Source organism: Dipodomys merriami, unplaced genomic scaffold (assembly GCF_024711535.1).
Source record: "Dipodomys merriami isolate MVZ:Mamm:240054 unplaced genomic scaffold, mDipMer1.0.p SCAF_55, whole genome shotgun sequence".
Classification (NCBI taxonomy): domain Eukaryota; kingdom Metazoa; phylum Chordata; class Mammalia; order Rodentia; family Heteromyidae; genus Dipodomys; species Dipodomys merriami.
Genome location: NW_027206124.1, coordinates 4,700,033 through 4,721,404, shown reverse-complemented (window position 1 = coordinate 4,721,404; position 21,372 = coordinate 4,700,033). Strand labels below are relative to the sequence as shown.

Sequence of the window (21,372 nt, the reverse complement as noted above, 5' to 3'; positions counted from 1 at the left end):
AGCTGTGTGCCAAGGTACGCCGTAGTGAAGTGTTCAGGGAACCAGCCAAATGACATCTGAAATTGAGGGGAGCAGCAAAGCTACACAGCGGACTCATGTGGTTCATGGCATCTAAGTGAGCCCATGCTACCTACCCATCATATCCTGGTGCAGCAGTTTTTGGGGGTTGTTAAGGTGAAAAAGCAAGTATGCTGTGAATACCTACATGAAACAAGAATGCGAGTGTGTGCCTGAGGCCTGAGAGGGTCAGTGCTCAGGAGCTACTCAATCCCTTTAGAAAGTAATCATGTTTAGTAAGCATCAACTATTATTTCTTCTTTCTTTTCTTTTCCTTTTTTTTTTTTTGCCTGTACTGGGACTTGAACTTTGGGCCTGGGTGTTATCCCTGAGCTTTTGTGTGTAAGGCTGGCATTCTATTACTTGAGCTACAGTTCCACATTCTGCTTTTTTGGTAGTTTTAGTAGATATGAGTCTCACAGGGGCAGGGAAGGTGGCTCAGTGGTAGAGTGCTTGCCTTGCATGCATGAGGACCTGGGTTCGATTCCTCAGCACCACATAAACAGAAAAAGCCAGAAATGGTGCTGTAGCTCAAGTGGTAGGGCGCTAGCCTTGAGCTGAAGAGCTAAAGGACAGCGCTTAGGCCCAGAGTTCAGTCCCCATGACCCAAACAAACAAACAAACAAACCAAGAGTCTCACAGATTTTTTTTGCCTGGGTTGGCTTTGAATTGCGATCCTCAGATATCAGCCTCTTGAGTAGCTAGGATTACAGGCATGAGCCACTGGTACCCAGCTTCCTCTTTCAACTTCATGTATGTTTTTTCAAATGGTTACTAAGCTATGAAGTTATGAATACTTACTCTAATAAGTATATTCTAACTACTGACAACAATAGACAAAGCTGTAAGGTATTTTTTGGCCTAGGGCACCATAAAAACCTGATGTCACATACAGTCTTAGGAGGCAAAAGCAGGAGGATCATGAGTTTGAGATCACTTTAATCTACATAGTAAGTCCCAGGCCAGCTTTGACCATAGCAGGACCCTGTCACAAAACAACCAACCCTTCCAACCCCTTCCCCACAAAACCCATAAACCAAAAACAACAACAATGACACGAACCTAGAAAGTTTGGAACCTTCTGGTCTAAACTATTTTCAGAGGCCAGCCCTCCTCTTGCCCTTAACACCTGGCTCATTTGCTAGTTAAATCTATCTATCCAAATTCGAAGCCTCTTTTTTTTAGGGACACACTGTCTAGGCCTCTTAATTTAGCAGAGTGAACAGAAAGGGCAATCAACTTCCAGATCAGTTGTTCTCCCTCCCCCTCTCACCTACGATGCAAATTAGGTGATGCTATTAAAAGTTTCAAATATTTATATCCTTTGACTCAACATCACCCTCTCTAGAGGAAATTCTCATCGAGGTGGGTAAAGACTGTGCAAAGATGATCTCTGTATGGTGCAGTGTGCAACAGGAAAAACTAGAAATAGCCCATACATCCCTTAGCAGCAGCAACTACCTCTGCAGCATAAAACTACTACAAAGAAAGATGCCAGAGATCTACCATTAGGTTGAGAAGAGGCAAATCAGGGTTTATGGTATAATCCATCACATATGATAAGAAATTATAATGTACATACATAAATATTTTAGGAAAAAAGTTCTGGGGAAACACATATTAAACTATTCACAGTTTGACAAACATACAAAATATCTCCTGAGGGGTTCAGAGGATAAGGGACAATTTTCTTTTCTTTTTCCGAGATGGGGTCTTATTCTGTCGCCAGGGCTCAAGTGATCCTCCCATTTTAACCTTCTGAGTAACTGGAACTACAAGTGCCTACCAAGCCTCTGGCTTTTAGGGACAAGGTAGAGTAAAATAATCATTACTAAAGCTGGTATACTGACTTCTACATATCAAGGTGAATCAAGCTGGGTTTGGGGGTGCACGCCTGAAATACTAACACTTAGAAGGCTGAGGTAGGCGGATCTTGAATTTGAGACCCTGTCTTGATTAAGAGCGAGAGAGTGAGAGAGCAAGAGAGTGAGAGAGAGAGAGAGAGAGAGAGCGCACACACGTGCACTTGGGCTGTGTCAAAGTGGTAAGTGGAATAGTCTGCCCACCACACATGGACACTAGATTTATGAAAAAAGATGCCATTCAGTACAGTAGGAAAAGGACAGTTTTTTTTTAAACTAATAGGTGATTAGGTCAGGTACATATTCATATGGGAAAAAAAATGCACACTGTATCCCTATATCCAATTCATACAAAAATCAATTCCATGGATTAAGGACGTGTGTGAAGAGTAAAACCTACAGTTTGTATGGAGAACAAAGACCTGCTATAAACAGGACACAAAGTGCATAAAACAAAGGAAAAGACTAATCATCTGAATTTCATTAAGGTCAGGAACTTATGCTTATCAACACATAATAAGAAGGGGAACAGACAAGTCACAGGCTGCTTGTGGTATAAAGCATATATCCACTAAAGGGTCATCACATTCAGAATAAAGAGTTTTAGCAACGAAAAGGCAGTCAATACAGGTGAGACTTCAAAAGGTTTTTTTTTTTTTTTTTCCCGCCGGTCGTGGGGCCTGAACTCTGGGCCTGGGCGCTGTCCCTCAGCTCTTCAGCTCAAGGCAAGCGCTCTACCGCTTGAGCCACAGTGCCACTTGCGGCTTTTTCTACATATGTAGTGCTGAGGAATCGAACCCAGGGCCTCATGCATGCAAGACAAGCGCTCTACTACTGACTGAGCCACCTTCCCAGCCCATTCAAAAGGGTTTTTATAAGACAGCATCTACATTACCAGTAAACACAATGAACTGGTGCTCAATACCACTCATCACTCTACAAAGATTAAAATGACCATGTTTGGTGGCAATGTGAAGTCGCAATTCTGCGGAAGAGAAATGGTCACCATTTTGAACTGGCCCTTCCTAAAAGATGTGTATAGGCTGCTCAAAGCAGAGTGCTTACACCAACCCCAAACCAGAAGCAACTCTCAAGTCCACCTCCAGTGATTTAACCATGTGGTGGAACACTACAGTAATGCAACAAGAATGAAAAGTCTGGAACTCCTTGTGATCATACACACTCATCTTACACATGACACTGAGCAAAATGAGGTAAGACACAGGGCAAATAAATAAAAAAAAAAAAAAGCAAGGCAGACACAAAACAGTACACACTGCCTGACTCCCCTAACATAAAGGTCAAGTAAACATCAGGACAGTAATTAACCTTGGCCGGGGAACTTGGGGAAGGCGCAGCTTTGATGACTTGCAAGAGGGCCCAAGGGAGGCTTCTAAAGTCTTAGTTCTTGGTCTATCTTCTGGTTAGGTGGGTTGTTCACTTTGTGAAGTTACTGAGCAGTATTTTTATTTCAACGGAAGTTTATAGAAGCAAATAGGCAGATTATAGTATGGTGACAGAATTCATAGTAGTGGTTACCTTGGTGGGGGAACAGGAAGGTGGAGAGGACAGAGGGGAAGAATGAAGGAGTCTTCTGGAAACATTCATTTTGTCTTGGTTGTTGTTACCAGAGTTATGTTCACTTTGTGAAAATTTATCAAGCTGCCCCGCCAACCCCCAGCAGAGAGAGAGAGAGAGAGAGAGAGAGAGAGAGAGAGAGAGAGAGAGAGAGAGAGAGAGAGAGAGAGAGAGAGAGAGAGAGAGAGAGAGAGAGAGAGAGAGAGAGAGTGTGTGTGTGTGTGTGTGTGTGTGTGTGTGTGTGTGTGTGTGTGTGTGTGTGTGTGTGTGTGTGTGTGTGTGTGTGTGTGTGTGTGTGTGTGTGTGTGTGTGTGTGTGTGTGTGTGTGTGTGTGTGTGTGTGTGTGTGTGTGTGTGTACTGGAGCTTGAACTTAGTACCTTAGTCTCTTGCTTGGCTTTCTTGCTCATGGCTGGTGTTCTACCACTTTGAGCCACATCTCTACTCTAGCATTTTTGCTGGTTAATTACAGATGGAGTTTTGCAGTTTTCTTCCCAGGTTGGCTTTGAACTGAAATCCTCTAGGTCTCAGCCTCTTGAGTAGCTAGGATTAGAGAACTGAGCCAGCTAACTGTAAATTTTTTCTTTTTCTTTTTTTTTTTTTTGGGTCCGGTCGTGGGGCCTGAACTCTGGGCCTGGGCACAGTCCCTCAGCTCTTCAGCTCAAGGCTAGCACTCTACCACTTGAGCCACAGCACCACTTCCGGCTTTTTTTTTTTTTCTGCTTATGTGGTGCTGAGGAATCAAACCCAGGGCCTTGAGCATTCAAGGCGAGCGCTCTACCACTGAGCCACCTTCCCAGCCCCTGTACATTTTTTTCTCTATAAACGTACTTTGAAAGCCCAGGCTCCTGTCTGGATTTCTACCAGACTGTATGCTTCCCTGTACTACCCACTCTGGAAGTGCCTGGACCACAATAGGTATTTACTAAGTAGGCTAACAGAATCAAAGCATAGATGTCTTATCTATGGCCACAGAAAAAACACTATTTCCTTGAGCCTTTTGTCATCTAGACCATCCCAATTCACTTTGCAAATGTTAGCATTCTGCACACTCCTCTTTGTTCTCCGCTTATCGCTCCCATAAATGAGAAATGGAAATAGAAGGAGACGTGATAATTCCACTTTGAACATACCTAATGTGTTCAGCAGTCTATGCAAAGTGGGACACTGGGTAAAAAGTGTCTGTTTTGGTTAGAGTAAGAGAAAGTAAACAGTCAGCAGATACTGTGAACAAGATGGTAACTAGATAACCAAGAATTAGTCTTAGTGCCCCAGGCTAGTGCCTGGACTGATGCAAAGGAAGCACTTTTTTTTTTTTTTTTGGTCATGTGGCTGAGCTCTGGTCGTGGGCGCTGCCCTCAGCTCTTCAGCTCAAGACTAGTGCTCTACCACTTGAGCCACAGTGCCACTTCCTGATTTTTTTCTGCTTATATGGTGCTAAGGAATCAAATCCAGGGCCTCATGTATGCAAGGCAAGCACTCTACCACTGAGCCACTTTCCCAGTCCAGGAAGCACTTCTTTTTTTTTTTTTTTTTTGGTCAGTTGTGGGGCTTTAACTCTGGGCTTGGGCACTGTCCCTCAGCTCTTCAGCTCAAGGCGAACACTCTACCACTTGAGCCACAGTGCCACTTCCGGTTTTCTAGTGGTTTATTGGAGATAAGAGTCTCACAGACTTTCCTGCCTGGGTTGGCTTTGAACCGCAATCCTCAGATCTCAGCCTCCTGAGTAGCTAGGTCCAGGAAGCACTTCTTAATCTCATGTCCCAATGCAGGTCTGACCTGAGCTCTTTGCAGATAAGCACTGGTTTCCTTCCTTCATTCCCTTTTTCCCTCCCCAGTCCTGGGGCTTGAACTCAGGGCCTAGGCACTGTACCTGAGCTATTTTTGCTCAAGGCTAGCACTGTACTACTTAAGCTACACATACACTTCTAGCTTTTTGGTAGTGAGTTGGAGAAAAGAGTCTCATGGTCTTTCCTGCTTGGGCTGGCTTCAAACTGTGATCCTTAGATCTCAGACTCTTGATTGGCTAGGAGTGAGTGAGCTCCTGGCACCTGGCTAGCACTGGTTTTACTTCTAGATCTACAATGCTGTGTTATATACAAGGTGCCCAATAAATACTTCTGAGTAAATTAAAAAAATAAAAAAGGATATATTATCACAAACTCCAAGAAAGAATAATTGAATATCAACCCCTATGAGCAGTCTCATCACACCTCTGAACCAATCTTCTTACTTTAGGGCAACAAAATGTCCTTGTAAAGATTTAGAGCCAAGAGAGGATCTTGATCGGTTTTATTCACTGCTGTAAGAATTCGTGGAATGGTGGGGCACCTGAGGATGGGGCCCACACTGATTTTTAGCTCCTGGCTACGGAAGGCGCTCAACAGGGGTGTGGAAGTAATGGACAGGTAGGTACTCACAGCCAGGAAGCCCAGCTTGCCTCCACACCAGGTCTTGAGCCCCATGGCGGCTGTCAGGTGGATCTCAACCAGAGTGCTTGGTGGGATTTTCTCTTCAGCACACTCAGCCAGGTTTACAGCGCACAAAGCCATGTGCACATCTGAACAGGCAGATCCCGCTGGAAGCTTCCCTAGGGCAGACAGAAAGACACTAATGTGGATAGATCTCCAAACCAGACACTTCCCTGCTTTCCTGGTAATCTGCTACAGTGTACGCAGCACAGAAAGAAGGTGACTGCTGTGAGAAGACAGTCTCAGATTTGATCCCAGGTTCTGTATCATACAAGATATGCGGTCCTGTCTGCAGTCCCTCACAGCACGGCCAGGGCATGCCACAAGGCTCTGTAGAATGGGAGTGGTCAGGACTGCTGATCCTTGTACAGGACTCAAAAGTGTCAGCAGCATGGCCAAGCACTTCGGGGAGGTAATGGAAAACATACTCAAAACCCGTAAGCCCCAAATGGAGCTGAATTTATATGTTTGATCCATATAGAATTAAACATCCCATAGACAGGAAAATAACAAGACTGAGCAACGAACCTTGACATGTGTTGGGTTATAGGTAGAGGGCCAGGAAAAACTTTCAATGTTCTCCCTAAAGAAAGCTACACAGTAGTCCATTTTGGGGGCAATACTGAGGTCAGGGGACCAAGTGCCCCTGCATAGACCAAGGGTGCAGCTTAACTGTCCTAAGGCTTTCATACTGTTGCTTGCTCACTACAAGGGCAAGCAGGCTCTTTGTTTCAGGATTGACCAACCGGGCCTGTGCTGAGGTCCTCAGCAGAGGGTTCTTCCCCTGGGCTGTTTCTCCATATCAGCATGAGGAGCTCTCATCATTCGTAATTCATTCTGTACTGGCCTGGTGCATATGCTTCTCCCATAAGGCTCCAGGCTTTCTTTTGGCAGCAGGAAGAAGTAGAGGAGGAAGGAGGAATGCAGTATGGAAGCTGCAGACTACTTGACAGTCTCTCACAAGTCCAGTTACCTAATGACTATTTCCCCTCCACGTCCTACAGTCAAGTGTCCAAAACAGTTTATCAGCCTTTCTTGGGAAAACTCCTCTTATTTCCTTCACCCATGCCAGTGGTACCACTGCCAACAAGACTCCCAAGCCAAGCCAGAGAATCATCTTAGTCAGCTTTTTTTTCTTTACCTATCACATCTCCAAGCCCTGTCAATTCGATTCTACTCACTCTTTTTTCTCCCTATCTGGCTTGGAGGCATTTCTCGTCTTCTGGCTACATCAGCTCCTATTTGCTCCCTGACTGTAGCCTCACTGCTCTTTTTCCCAGTCTCTGTCTGCCACCAGAGGAAACCTCTTCAAATGCAGAGGTACCAGTCTGATTGAGTTATTATTTCCTCATACCTTTCACGGGATCGTATGGGCATACTACGAGAGCCCTGGCACCCATCCTTCTGTCTTTTCTATTAGATCTTTCCCAGTGTGTGCACTGTCCTGCTTTTGGGGTCCCAGCTCCATTAGCTTCACCTTGCTAGGCTCACGCTATGGCTATGAAGATGTGCGAAGGCGGGGTTTCTCCTTTGGAGGATATCTGCACATCTGTGGAGCTGCTGCCTCTGTGTATCCTTCTGCAGGAAGCCAGGGCTTGACCTTCCCCTTTCCAGAAAAGCCTTTCTTGAATCCCGCCCCAATGGATATCCCCCCTCTCTCAGAGAAAATGTGCCCCTTCTGCTGAATCTAACACATACAGTGAACTGTCATCCATCCAATGACCTGTCTGCCTTTCTATTATAGCAGAAGATTACTGAATGAAATAAAGGTTTGTATTTCACCAAATCTATGCTGTCATTTTTTTTTTTTTTTTTTTTTGGGTCCGGTCGTGGGGTCTGAACTCAGAGCCAGGGCGCTGTCCCTCAGCTCTTCAGCTCAAGGCTAGTGCTCTACCACTTGGGCCATAGTGCCACTTCCGGCTTTTTTCTTTTTGCTTATGTGGTGCTGAGGAATCGAACCCAGGGCCTCAGGCATGCAAGGCAAGCGCTCTACCACTGAGCCACCTTCCCAGCCCTGCTGTCATCATTTTAAGTTTTACTATTAAGTTAACTATCCTTGCTGAATAATCCACCACCTGTCCCTTTGCACAGGACATATAGAGACATTACTATTAAAAAAAAAAAGTGCATCTTAGAAGAAATGGTGAACTGTACTGCTATGAACACAGGTGGAAGGCTGGTTTAAAATAGTGTAAAAGGGGCTTCAACCATGGTGAAGTCCTGGCAAACCAAATGGCAAATCAAAATAAGGAGGAGATGGCCTGGGTACCTTTCAGGGGTCAGGTAGCTGCAGCTGCCACTCACCTGTGATGTGCAGCTGGTGCAGCCTGTGATAGGCCAGGGCTGCATCCCGAGCGCTGCTCTTAGCTTCGTCTTCAAAGCCCGCTGCATTGGCTTGTGTGGCCCTCCAGCGCTGGAAGACCTTCTTGAGCAGCCAGCGCACCAGCCGCAGCTTCTGCAGGCTGTAGCGGATCACATTCCAGGAGAGGCTGCAGGCCAGGTCCAGGCGAGAGGTGGGCAGTGCCCGGCCCAAAACAGATAGGCAGGTTTGCAGGTTGGCAGCAGCAGCTGCAAAATCTCCCTAAAAAAAGCAGACAGAGTATACAATGGTCACTGGCCTTGCTGTAGCATTTTTGTTCTGACAGACTCTGGAGAGGGGAGAGTAGGCTCAGTTTACTGCCACTCAGGAATGTTCTGATTCCCATGACTCCTCTAACACCTTGAGCATGTTTAACTCTTCTTTCAGGGCTGTGAGTTGCCAAAGAATCCTTCCCATAAATTCCCCTTGTTGATTTCACATGAAAGCTTTCAGCTAATTTTCCAGCTCAAAACCTTGCCTGGTTTTCTAGAGAATTGGAAAGAAAGCCCTAAGTCAGATAGGAGTCACCCTTGCTCCAATTTAGGCCTAGCTACATTACTAGTCTTTACTCTCATCCCTCTCCAACGTATCTTACACCCAACATATACCCACCAAACTTTCTAGTCCCCAAACACCCCACGTATGACCCTGCCACCTGGAAGGCCCTTCTCTGTGCCTTCCTATCCTGTCTGATTTGTAGAGTCTCATTCCTATCCTCCACCCCCTCAGTCAAAACCCATCTCTCTCTGCATCAAATTTCCACGGCAGAAACTGTCATAACCCAGAAGAAAGATCTCATGTCCATGCACGATCTAGCAATAGGTGCTCTTTCCACTGTCCTGTGGCTGTTCAGACAGAGGGTCACTTTCTCCTCTCTGTGACCAAAGCGCCTGACACAGGACTTCATCCACTCTGGGCCTCAACACTGGCTGCTGAGTTCTTGGCCAAACTCAGTGATGAAAAATGGCAGAGACAGAACTTACCCTGGCAAGATCCAGGTCTGCCTGCTTCCGGTGCCTCCAAAAGGTAACAGAGGAGCGGGAGTGTGGCCGGATCACAGGTTCCCCGTGGACCAGCAGCTTCACAAAGACACTTAGGACGATCACACCATTTACCAGCCACAGCAGGAGAGTTGGCATCACCCAGTCAAACCAGCCCACAGAACCTGAAGAGGGGCAGCTCACAATTCAGGGGAAAATCACAGCATCCTTCCTTTAACTGGCTCCACTCTCTTCTTTCCCACTCCCCTTGCCCAGGCTATTTGAAACAATAATGGAATCCTGACTTGTTTTGCTCTTCCTGATTTGGGTTTGCCTTGTTGCCTCTGTCAGAAGCAAGCAGGCAGGAGCCACTCTGGAACTAAGTGAACAGCCATGTGGTTTGCACATGGCAGCCTGCCCCTACCACAACATCCTACCATTCCCTCCTCAACCTACCCGATTTAAGTGAGAGCACGCTGCGGCCAGAGCCTGAGTATGGGTGCTGGTCAGCCTCGTGGGCCCCTCCCCATTGCAGCAGGGAAGTCAGTGGGTTAAAAGAGAGACCCAGGAATGTGAGGACACACAGCAGAATTCGAGAGCGATCCACCATGCCCAGCGCTACTGGAGGAGAGTCCGGTTCATCTTTGACCTTCGAAACAGAGCCTCAGGGTTAGGATGATTACTTCATGGGTTTCTACAGACTAGAAGGCTTAAGTTCAAGACTTAAGTCACATAGGAAGAAAGCCAGGAACAAACTAACAAGTCCACAATTTACAATCTGTTGCTAAAACACTGGTAAGCATTATTCCTATCCCCGACAGAGCAAAGCACATGTTCCAAAGACCAAAGGCAGAGAAACTTTCTTTTAAGGTGCATCTCCCTATAATAAAAGAGAACACAAGGCAGGATTTGGTTTCTTTATAATTCTAGATGAGGTGAAAGGAAGCTAAGTGATTGGAAGCCTTCACATTAGTAGGTGCTCGAGGTTGGAGAGAGGTGTGTGAATATCTGCAGAGGTGTTGAAAGAGTTCTTAGGGATGATGGAAATGCGCCACATCTTGATTATAGTAACAGTTACATAGGTGCACCCACATGTTAAAACTCCTGGCACTGCATAGTTAAAATAGGCATATTTTATTGCTTTTAAATATACCTCAGTAAGGATGACAAAAGACAATGTTTTAGCATGGATTACCTAATTGAGTTTGCTTCTTTTAAGACCTGAACATTCACTGGAACTCAGTAGCTGTTGTTTTAAAAAGCTCATTGGCTAGCTCTCTACCATGTCTCACCATGCCTCTAACACCTGAACACTGCTTTTTCTTCTCCCACTTTACAGAGAGGAGAGGCAAAGGCCTGGCAGCCCATGGCCTGGCAGCCATAAGGAAGGAAGACTAGACCCAGACTGTCCCTGAGCCTTGATGTGAACAATGTCATTCCTAATATTTTATAACTAACTGAAAATTTCTTTGGATGACTCAGAAGCCTAGCTAATTAAAATTATATGTCATATGGCCTGCTGTTACCAAACAGAATCACATTTATAAAACATTTCAAAAATAGAACCTCTTTAGTAAAAGCAAGTAAATGATATAATAAATAGCTTGGCCAAAAACAAACACTAGGGGCTGGGAAGGTGGCCTGGTGATAGAGTGCTTGCCTTGCATGCATGAGGCCCTGGGTTCGATTCCTCAGCACCACATAAGCAGAAAAAGCCGGAAGTGGAGCTGTGGCTCAAGTGGTAGAGTGCTAGCCTTGAGCTGAAGAGCTGAGGGACAGCGCCCAGGCCCCAGGACTGACAAAACAAACAAACAAACAAAAAAACACTAGGATGAAACTATGCTTTGGAGTTGGAAACTGGAATGTGAAAACACAATATAGGACCCAATGGTCTCCAAAGTCGCCAGGGACACATTAAGCTCAAAGCCTCTTTTAACTAATTCCATTTAGCCTCAACTGCCGAAAGTTTTTTTTTTTCCCCCTTCTTTTTAAACAATTTAAAGCCCTTGGTTGGAATGTTATCTGTGAAGATTTCAAATTTAGTCATTTCCAGAAAGAGGACCCAAGGTAGCCTCATCCTAAACCAACTGATCAGCCTCACAAAGCGGTCCCGCCAAGCCCATTTCAGACAAAGGAGGTAATGAGGCGTCTCCAGCAACTCCCAAAGCCCTTCTGTCCTCATTCTATAGCTGGCACTCATTCTTCTCTGATGGGCCCTCAAGACTTTTAGCAAGGACCAGTTAGACCTGAGAACAGTGAGTTCTGTCAGTCATCTCACCCTCCAGTCAGTTTTCTCCTTTGTGTGTGTGTTTATTTATCTGCAGCAATTATTTGTACAATTGTTTGTATAGATTTGTGTGTGTGCGCGTGCATGCATGCACACTAACACACACATGCAACAGGACTGGAGCTTGAACTCAGGGCTTGGGTGTTGTGCCTTAGCTTTGTTGTTTAAGGTTGGTGCTCTACCCCTTGAGTCACACCTCCATTTTGGGACTTTCCTGCCCAGACTGGCTTTGAAACTTAATCCTCAGCTCTCAGCCTCCTGAGTAGCTAGGATTACAGGCATGAGCCACCAGTGCCCAGCTGGTAATTTCATTTTGACATGTCATGCATGCAAACATTTACCTCAATCAATCTCAACTCTTCTATCATTTTCCTTCTCCATATTTTTTCTCTTTCTCTATTTCTCTATCTCTCCCTCCCTTCCTTCCTTCCTGCCCCCTAGCCTTCCTTTCCCCCTCCCCACACTTTCCTTTTCTTTCTACAAGTCCAGGCAGCCTCAAACTTGTAATTCTCCTGCCTCAGCGTCTTGAGTGCTGGGAATACAGGTGTAGGTTACCATACAAGGTTAGTTTCCCCTTTCTTTTTTGTTGGTTGTGGGGCCTGAACTCTGGGCCTGGGCATTGTCCCTCAGCTCTTCAGCTCAAGGCTGGCACTCTACCACTTGAGCCACAGTGCCACTTCCAGCTTTTTCTGCTTATGTGGTGCTGAGGAATTGAACCCAGAGTGCTTCGCAAGCACTCTACATCACTGAGTCACCTTCCCAACCCCAGTTTCCTCTTTCTTTATCCTTTAGGACCTAGATAATTTCACAGAATTCCCATTCCTCTCGAACCCTGGCTTGGACACTTCTCTGTGGTCTCCCACTATTTTCTTAAGGGAAGTGGAGAAATTTCAAAGAATAGGGAATTTCAAAAGCCTTACCTTTGCATCGTCTAACAGAGGACTTCCTGGCTCAGAATCTATGGAGTAGGGAGAGAAGCCAGCCTGGGACCCAGAGTCGGAGGCCGGGGGAGACATCAGCAGGACATTCTGATTAAAGTCATCAATCTTTAGGTCCACATCGCTGTCCACCAGACTGCCTAGGTCAATACCCTTCAAGAATTCTGAAAAAAAAAAAAAAAAAAAACAAAAAACAAAAAAAACAAAAAACCTCCTGGACTGGCCCAGTGCTGGACCTTGAACACATCTGTGGGCCCTCACTAGTGCCCGTCTGAGGCTTCTCACACACCTGGAAGGTCTGACAGCCATTTCCCAACAAGTATACTTACTATTTTTCTGATTTGCCAGTTTCAGCACCATATTCTCCTGACGAAGTTTGTGATTGACCTGCTGCAAGTATTTGATGTAATCAATGGCCTTCCTCAGAACACCAGACTTGTGCATCTGAGAAAGAAGATGAGTGAAATACTATAAAACCTGTTCAGGCTGAATGGAGCCCCTGATCTTGTGGATGGGGAGCATGACTTAAGGTTTAAATGCTGACTATCTGGACTACGTAATTCTTTTTTTTTTTTTTTTTTTTTTTTCGGTCGGTTGTGGGGCTTGAACTCTGGGCCTGGGCGCTGTCCCTCAGCTCTTCAGCTCAAGGCGAGCGCTCTACCACTTGAGCTACAGCGCCACTTCCGGTTTTCTGGTGGTTTATTGGAGATAGGAGTCTCACGGTCTCTCCTGCCAGGGCTGGCTTTGAACCCCGATCCTCAGATCTCAGCCTCCTGAGTAGCTAGGATGACAGGCGTGAGCCACCAGCGCCCGGCTGGACTACGTAATTCTTTATCACTTAAGTTCTTTCCTTTTCTTTAATATGAGAATAACAAAAACACCTAAATAACAGGTTGGCAGTGAGGACTAAATGAGAATATGTGTGAAGTTTAGCTTTGAGCTTGGCACATAACCAACACAATAAATATCAGCTACTATTGCTATTGCTTATAATAATATTAGCAGAAAACGATATATATTTTTTCTTTTTTTAAATTATTATTATTTTTGTCAGCCCTTAATTTTTTTGGTGCTGATCCTGGGCTTTGAACTCAGGGCCTAGGTGCTGTCCTGAGCTTCTTTTGCTCAAGGCTAGTACTCTACCATGAGCCACAGTGACACTTTTTGCTCTTTCTGAGTGGTTTATTGGAAATAAGAGTTTCATGGACTTTCCTAGCTTGGAGTAGCCTCCTGAGTAGCTAGGATTACAATTGAGAGTCACCAACACTCAGCAAACACAAAACAATATTTAAGGAAAACAATGATTGACAGAGAAACAAAAATCAGAGCATTGGGATAGAGCTGTGGCTTAGTGGTAGAGCACCTACTTATCCTGGAAGAAATCCTCAGTTACACCCCTAGCACTGTAAAACAACCAACCCACCAACCCAGAGTATTATTAGAAAGTTATGTAAGTAATGGTATATATTTTTTGCTTAAAATATATACTTTATAGATTTGTGGGTTACTGGGAAAATGAAACTTTCTTTCAAAATAGAGTTGACATGAAACAGATAATAGGTAAAACAAAACAAAAACCATTCCCATTTGCTAGATGTATTCACCAAAACACAAGAAAACTCAACTTCCTGTTTACTCTTGGTCAAAGATCCAACCTCTACTTTCTTTCTCCTCTTCCATAAAAGGTAAAAATACTGCTACCCACCTGTGAATGCAGCTAAAAATATATTAGCAATAACCTCAGCTGCCTCCAAGTACACACAGTCCTGTACGTGCCCACTGGCTAAGGGACAGGTATCTCTCAGTAGAGCTCAAAGGAGTCAAAGGTCCCGGTAGGTCACTGGTTTACCAACTCTCCACATTGTCCCCTTACATTAGTTAATATTTTGTAATCCTGACAAATATCAAGATACTTCAATGAGCACCTCTTTGCCAGATGCCAGGGGCTCACACCTATAATCCTAGCTACTCAGTAGGTTGAGATATGAGGAATCCAGTTAGTCTGGACAGACAAATCCATCAGAATCTTATCTCTAACTACGCAGCAAAAAGCCAGAACTGGAGATGTGGCCCAAGTGGTACAGTGCCAGCCATGAATGAAAAAGCAGAATGAGGGTTCAAGGCCCTGAGTTCAAAGCCCCAGTACTGGAATACAAACAAACAAACACATCCTGGAACAGTAGGCAGAAGAGCAGGGCATGCTTGGCACTCACCTTAGCATCTGTTCCCATGACCAGATCCTTCAACTCAATGATCTTGTCGTTGATGGAGGAGCGGTACCGCTTCTCAATGATATTGTGTGTGGTCCGCCTTTCTCCTTCTTTCGGCGGCTCTAGCTGCTTGACTCCCCCAGGCACCTGTTTAATGGGCACTTTCTCTTGCCCCATCATCACAGGCATCGTGGTCAGAATGGTCCCATTGCTGCCCACCAACGTCTAACACAAGGGGAGAATTATTCCTTTGTTAGTCTTCATAAAGCAAAGCACTCTCGCAGCACAAACTGGCTTGCTCCTGACCTCAGGGCCTCAGCTGACAATGCTTTGTGCAGTCTAAGACCCTTCTTGGGCTAGTGAAGTCAGGCCTAAAAAATCTCAGGACTCACTTCAGCTATTATCTCTTTTTACAATCACTGTCAATACATTACACCACCAAAGGATTAGTTTGCCTAAATAGCTCTTAACTTTTGATCTAATAGATACCAGAAACAAGTTATTTTTATTTTGCTGTCAAATTGTCTCTGAACCATGCTGAGTGAACCATACTTAGTTGGCAATGGAGAAAAATTTCTCTTGGCCTGGGACATATTTTTTTTTTTCTCTCTTACAAATGACAAGTAAGCTATTGCATTTCTTTCTACAAGTCAGCCTCAGAAAGCTCAAGGGCAAAACTAACACTCTCAGTCAGAGCCGTTTTATCAAATGACTACACCAACCAGAGGCTCCCCCTTCTTTTCCTCATTTCTCTTTTCCTTCTTTGTTTCTATGTTTAATTATTTTCTTCAATAAATGGCTTTAATATTCAAATGGCCAATAAACAAATAAAGGGTTGTTCAATATCATTAGTCAGTAAGAAATAAGTCACAGATGATAAAAGCTACACATTTTCTAACTATAGGCCTTGATAAGGTTTTACATATGAATAAACATGTAAAAACCACAGGGCCAAGCTATAGCCTTCCACATTAGGAAAGTTCTTGCTTTCAACACAGTCTCTTCTTGATCTTCATATTAACGAATCACTGGTATGAACTCTTCCGTGAAGGGCTTCTTTGCTCCATATCATTTTGGGGGTTGTTGTTTTATGCATTATTTCTTATTGTGGGGTACCTTCAATTATTTAACTTTCCTTATTTAATGTTCTCACTTGGCTTTTTCTCTTATGGCTAGCACCCACACACTTCTACCATTTGAGCCACACTTCCAATTCTGACTTCTTGCTGGCTAACTGAAGATTAGTCTCGTGGACTTTCCTGCCAGAGCTGACTTCTAACTGTGATCCTCAGATCTCAGCCTCTTGAGTAGTTAGGATTACAAGGATAAGCCACCAGTGCCCAGCTGGCATTTTCAGGAGTGTAAGTTACTTATTCTTATGTGGATGGACATTTGGGTTGCTCCCAGTTCTTGTATGAATAAAGCTAGTGCTTCTGTATTTAGTTACTTTTTTCTCCATCAGAAATGCTGAAAATGGCTGAAACTCTATGACTGGAGTGTTGGTGACTTCCTCATCTTTACCTTGACACTCCTCCCTGTCTAACATCCTTTACAAGCCAAATCTCCATCAGCAAAGAGGTGATGGTCCCGTATGGAGCTGTTGCCCAGGAACAGTACTCCTCTGGTATGTTTTCCCATCTCATACAGATCACAAGACTCCTATCTAACAAACCATAGCAGTACTCCTTCAAGGGGAAAAAAAAAGCTAAAAGTGGGGTGGAATTCACAATTTCCCAACTCTTTCTCAGCAGGTAGAAGTGGAAGGAGGAGAGGAGGGGAAGGAAGCGCTCTTACTGGTACTTGAAGGGCGGCTGTCTGGATGGGGGTGGTAAGGGCAGTGAGGGCTGGGTTCTGGACGGTTGCCATCACAGGGCTACCATCTGTCTTCAGTGTGGTCAAAACAAGGGAATCTGTCTTGATGATCTGAGGCTGGACCAGGACCTGTAGAGAAAGGAATAAAAAGAAGCAGAATTATTTTTCTTTTTTCTTTTTTTTGGGGAGAGGGGTGTAATATTTATACTTCAATATGAAAAGTTAAGCAATGTTTTTCTTATTTTGTATTTGTTTCTTACCACAGAGACCCTCCAAGAAAGAATAAGCAAATGGAATTTTCATGAAACTGAGAATAAAAAAGTTGCCAGAAAAATCTCATAAAAGTCTCTTCAAAAGCTAGCTATTTGCTACAATCCAAATACTGAGTTGAGGAAAGCAGAAAAGATGCTAAAGGGAGGGCTGGGAAGGTGGCTCAGTGGCAGAGTGCTTACTTTGCAGGCATGAGGCCCTGGGTTCGATTCCTTAGCACCACATACACAGAAAAAGCCGGAAGTGGTGCTATAGCTCAAATGATAGAGTGCACACCTTGAGCTGAAGAGCTCAGGAACAGTGCCTAAGCCCAGAGTCAGGCCCCATGACCAAAAACAACAACAAAAAAGATGCTAAAAGGGAGCCTTTAATCTTAAGGCTTCAAGAAGGACAGTTAATGGTTGTCAGGACTAAAGCAGGGGTACGTCACTGTGGGTGGATGGTCCAGGGAGAAAGGCTGATTGTGGACAGACAAGAAAAAAAAAAAAGGTAAACCCATCTTGTTTTGTTTGTGCCACATAAATTAGTAAAATATAATCCATATGCTATGATATAAAACATAAAACATTTTTCTGCACACTGTATTTTCCACCAAAGAAGACCAGGTAACTACCCCGACCAGTTCCTCCCTGAATCCTCTCTGGCCACCTACCGGGACCTGCTGCACCTGGGGCGCAGCAACTGTCTGCACTGTGGCAGGGGCGAGGGTCTGCAGCGTCCCATTAGCTGTTTGTGTCAGCACCCGCTGGGCCTGTATGGTCTGCACCTGCTGCTGGATGGTGACCGGTTGGACCTGGGAGGATGTCACCAGGCTTTGCACTTGAGGCTGAAGGACTTGGGAGGAGAAGAGAAGAGGGGACATGGGTGAGGAATGCATGCTGCTGCTGTAGTTCCAAGGATGGAGCGTCTCATAACGATGCCAACCCCCTACCCGCTTGCCCAGGATGTGCACAGCCATTTGCAAGCTGGTTTAGGGAATAAGAACATCCCATAAGGGCTGCTTCCATGTCTGAAGGAACGAGTACACATTGTTTTATTACTCTGGGTGCTGGGGTGGGGGTAAGGGAAGTTAGTCAACAAATGACTGCACCCAGCAATAGAGTTAATAGATGCTGGAAATCAACCATTCTCTGGAGCTTCATTTCCTTCCATCCTTTCTGGATGGAAAGTGTGCCATGGGCATATCTCAGCTTTGTGCCTTTACCCTCCAACAAATCCTCAAAGCCCATAGAGGAACTATTAAGAGTCTTTCAAATTCAGATCAAGCTGCATCCCACTCAGGCTCCCCACAGCCCTTGGGATGCAGGCACCCCAGAAAGCAGCAGCACTTCTGTTGCTCACTCCCTAACACATGCTGAGGGCCTGCTTCTCAGAGATGCAGGGCCAATTTGCAAAGTTGGACTTGTCTCTGCAGGGGAACTAGGGAGCTGTTTCCCGAATGAATGGCTCTCAACTGAGGGTGCTCAGATCTGGCTGCTGCCCAGGCCTGATATTATTATCCCAGCCTCTATCTTTTGTTACCAGGCCAGCCCTACACCTACCACGCAGACTCATGACTCACCTTGGAAGCTGGTGGCCGCATTCTGGTATATCAGAGGCTGCTGGATGATCCTGGTTTGTGGAGCAGTGCTAAATGTTGGTGTGATCATCACTGTTTGCTGCTGCAGCTGAGCTGGAGGCTGGGGCTGGGGTTGGGGCCGAGGCTGGAGAACGGGCGTTGCTCTTGGTGGGGTGGGCACTGGGGTAGAAGGGACTTTGACCTGCAGGGTTGGAGCCTGAGGGGAGGTGACTGAGGGAGAGAAGGAAGGCAGCGGAACTTGGCTGAATGACCGTTGTATTGAGGGGTCCACAGCTCCACCATTGTTGCTCCTGCCAGTGCTGCTGTTGCCGCTGCTGCCGCTGCCATTGCCGCCGCCGCCGCCACCACCACCACCAGGAAAGGAGCTACAAAGCTGCTCTGAAAACAAGTCAGGGAACTCTCCCACTTGATTGCTGACAAACTGTAGCATCTCTGTGGATAAAGGAAAAGGAGTTGTTTTATTGCCATCCAAAATATGAACTTCAAACCAAAGAAACTGAGGCACAGGAGCTGGGGATGCAGCTCAGAGGTAGAGAAGTAATATCTGGGGTCTGACCCTTATCACCCATCTTCCTCCCCTCAAGATAAACAAACAAGAAAAAGAAACCACGGGGCTGGGAAGGTGGCTCAGTGGTAGAGCGCTTGCCTTGCATGCCTGAGGCCCTGGGTTCGATTCCTCAGCACCACATAAGCAAAATGAAAAAGCCAGAAGTGGCGCTGTGGCTCAAGTGGTAGAGCGCGAGCCTTGAGCTGAAGAGCTGAGGGACAGTACCCAGGCCCAGAGTTTAGGCCCCTCGACCGGACCCAAAAAAAAAAAAAAAAAAAAAGAAACCAAGGCACAAAAACCCAGTGTGCTGGTGACACTGACACAGAGGGTGGTCAGTCATTGCCCTGACGCTTCGGAATGAAGCAGCCCTGGCCCAGGAGGCCTCCTCTAATCTCAACACCGCTCCTGTGGGCAGACAGGAGCCATTTGGGTCCATACCAGCTAATCCTTTTTCCAGCCAAACTCTGGGCCTCCTCTCCAATGAAGGCACATTCTGGGTACCACTGGTACCCACAGAAATGCAGGGACACTAGGCTTGGTAGTGCACATCTGTTATTTCAGTACTTGGGAGCCTATGGCAGGAGGATTGTGATTGCAACAAGTCTGGGCTACACAGCAAGAGCCTATCTCAAAAAACCAAGCTCAGTGGTAAAGCACTTGTCTAATACATTCAGAGTCCCGAGTCCTACCCCCAACATCACAAAAAAACAAAACTAAAACATTCAGGGGCAATTGGAAAGCTGAAGGCCTCTGAGTTAAAGGCCTTTAGGAGCAGAAAGAACAGGAAGATCATATATGAAGTCAGGAAAACCTGATGAGGTCGTACAGTTAGTCAGGCACTGCTAGGAGGCCAGGACATAGCAACCTGGCTTTATCCTGCTTGCCACAATTGACAAGGCCCTTCTGACTCCCTTCTAGATCATTTTCCAAGTGCTTGAGACCCTTAAATTCCCAGCCTAAAAGGCTTCTTCCTGCTCCATCCACCCAAGGTTTTATTTAAATTTAGCTTACTGCATGACTGACGATTCATCTTTTTAAAAAATTATTATTGTGTGTGTATGTGTGCCAGTCCTAGGGCTTGAACTCAGGGCTCAGATGCTGTTCCTGAGCTTTTTTGCTGCCTAGTGCCCTGCTCAAGCCACAGCTCCACTTCCGGCTTTTCGGTGATTAACTAGAGATAACAGTTTCAAACACTTTTCTGCCCAGGGTAGCTTCAAATCGTGATCCTCAGATCTCAGCCTCCTGCGATTACAGGTACAAGCCACTGGCTCACCAGCACAATCATCTTTTAGACTTCTTTCTCCCTACAAGGAGTCTGGAGCCTCAGCTATGTCACTGATTTCTATACTATCTGCTTTTCTTTCCTTTGTCTCATCTTAATACTGCATAATCTTTAACTACACAGTTCCTCGTCTCCAACCTCTTAAGGTCAAAGGATGCTCTGATTTGGACCAAATCAACTATAACACAAACTAACCACTACTACTACTACCATCAGCATCAGCATCACTATTACCACGCCCCCCCCCCCCCCCTCCTGCCACCAAACCCCTTCCATCTCTACTCTTTTCCCCAAGCCTCCCTTAGTAATCTCTGAGTCTCTGATAGCATGTGTTGTGTGAGTCAGGGAAGGCTGGGAGCTTGCTCTATGAAGAGTAGAATGTGGGGCAAGTAAGATAGTCTGGGGAGGTCCAGTGTGGTCTCCATACGGGATAACTAGAGCTTAGCATTTCAATTACTGGGCTGCAAGCGTCAGTCAGTCCAAGGGCAAGGTAAAACGGTGTTTCAGCTGACTGAATTCCCAGGGAGTGGAACTACTAACCAACACCTCAACTGCTCTGTCCTCACTCAACCTGTTTGTGGGAGTGAGAGGTGGGCAGATTGCCAGATACTGCATTCTGCACCAAACAGGCCCAATTCCAATTAAGAAATGCTCTCAGACTTGGCACTAAATTTAAATCAAACACAAATCTAGAGCTCACATGTTTCAAGTATAACATAAGATTTATAGAAAGCTTTAAGAAAATGGTTGAGAAAAATCTAACAATTTACTATTGAGCCTTCCAGAGGCCCTATAAAATTCCAGCTCTCTGGGAAATCAGCCCTGAAGTCTGGCTGCCTGTTCTCCCTTGCAGAAACTTCATGGACAGGCACCAGTTGGTACTCCTGTAATCCCAGCACTGGAGTGGATGATGCAGGAGGACTATAAGCTTGAGGCTAGTCTGGGCCATGTAACAAGGCCATACCTTGTCCAGTGCAGGGCTGGACTGTGACTGGATAGCAATGTATCTTCCCAGCAAGGGCAAGGTTCTGAGTTCAAGCTCCAATAATGGAGGGAGAAAAAGGCAGGATAACGGGCTCTGTGAATTCGGTAAGTTACTTGTCTCTATGCTTAGATCTCCTCACTTGCTGCCTCTTTGCTGT

At 45.5% G+C, this 21,372-nt stretch overlaps 1 protein-coding gene across 1 annotated transcript in view; it reads right to left on the bottom strand.

Moving 5' to 3' along the window:
* Srebf2 (sterol regulatory element binding transcription factor 2) overlaps positions 1-21,372 on the bottom strand; it is a 68,923-nt gene that overhangs the window by 17,722 nt on the left and 29,829 nt on the right. The window contains exons 2-11 of the mRNA XM_069999662.1: positions 18,384-18,833; positions 17,475-17,656; positions 16,535-16,681; positions 14,744-14,965; positions 12,860-12,974; positions 12,513-12,694; positions 9,762-9,954; positions 9,309-9,490; positions 8,271-8,547; positions 5,916-6,085 (exon numbers count right to left, since the gene is read on the bottom strand). Of these exons, the coding sequence (XP_069855763.1) occupies positions 5,916-6,085; positions 8,271-8,547; positions 9,309-9,490; positions 9,762-9,954; positions 12,513-12,694; positions 12,860-12,974; positions 14,744-14,965; positions 16,535-16,681; positions 17,475-17,656; positions 18,384-18,833 (2,120 nt within the window). The remainder of the gene's footprint in view (positions 1-5,915; positions 6,086-8,270; positions 8,548-9,308; positions 9,491-9,761; positions 9,955-12,512; positions 12,695-12,859; positions 12,975-14,743; positions 14,966-16,534; positions 16,682-17,474; positions 17,657-18,383; positions 18,834-21,372) is intronic.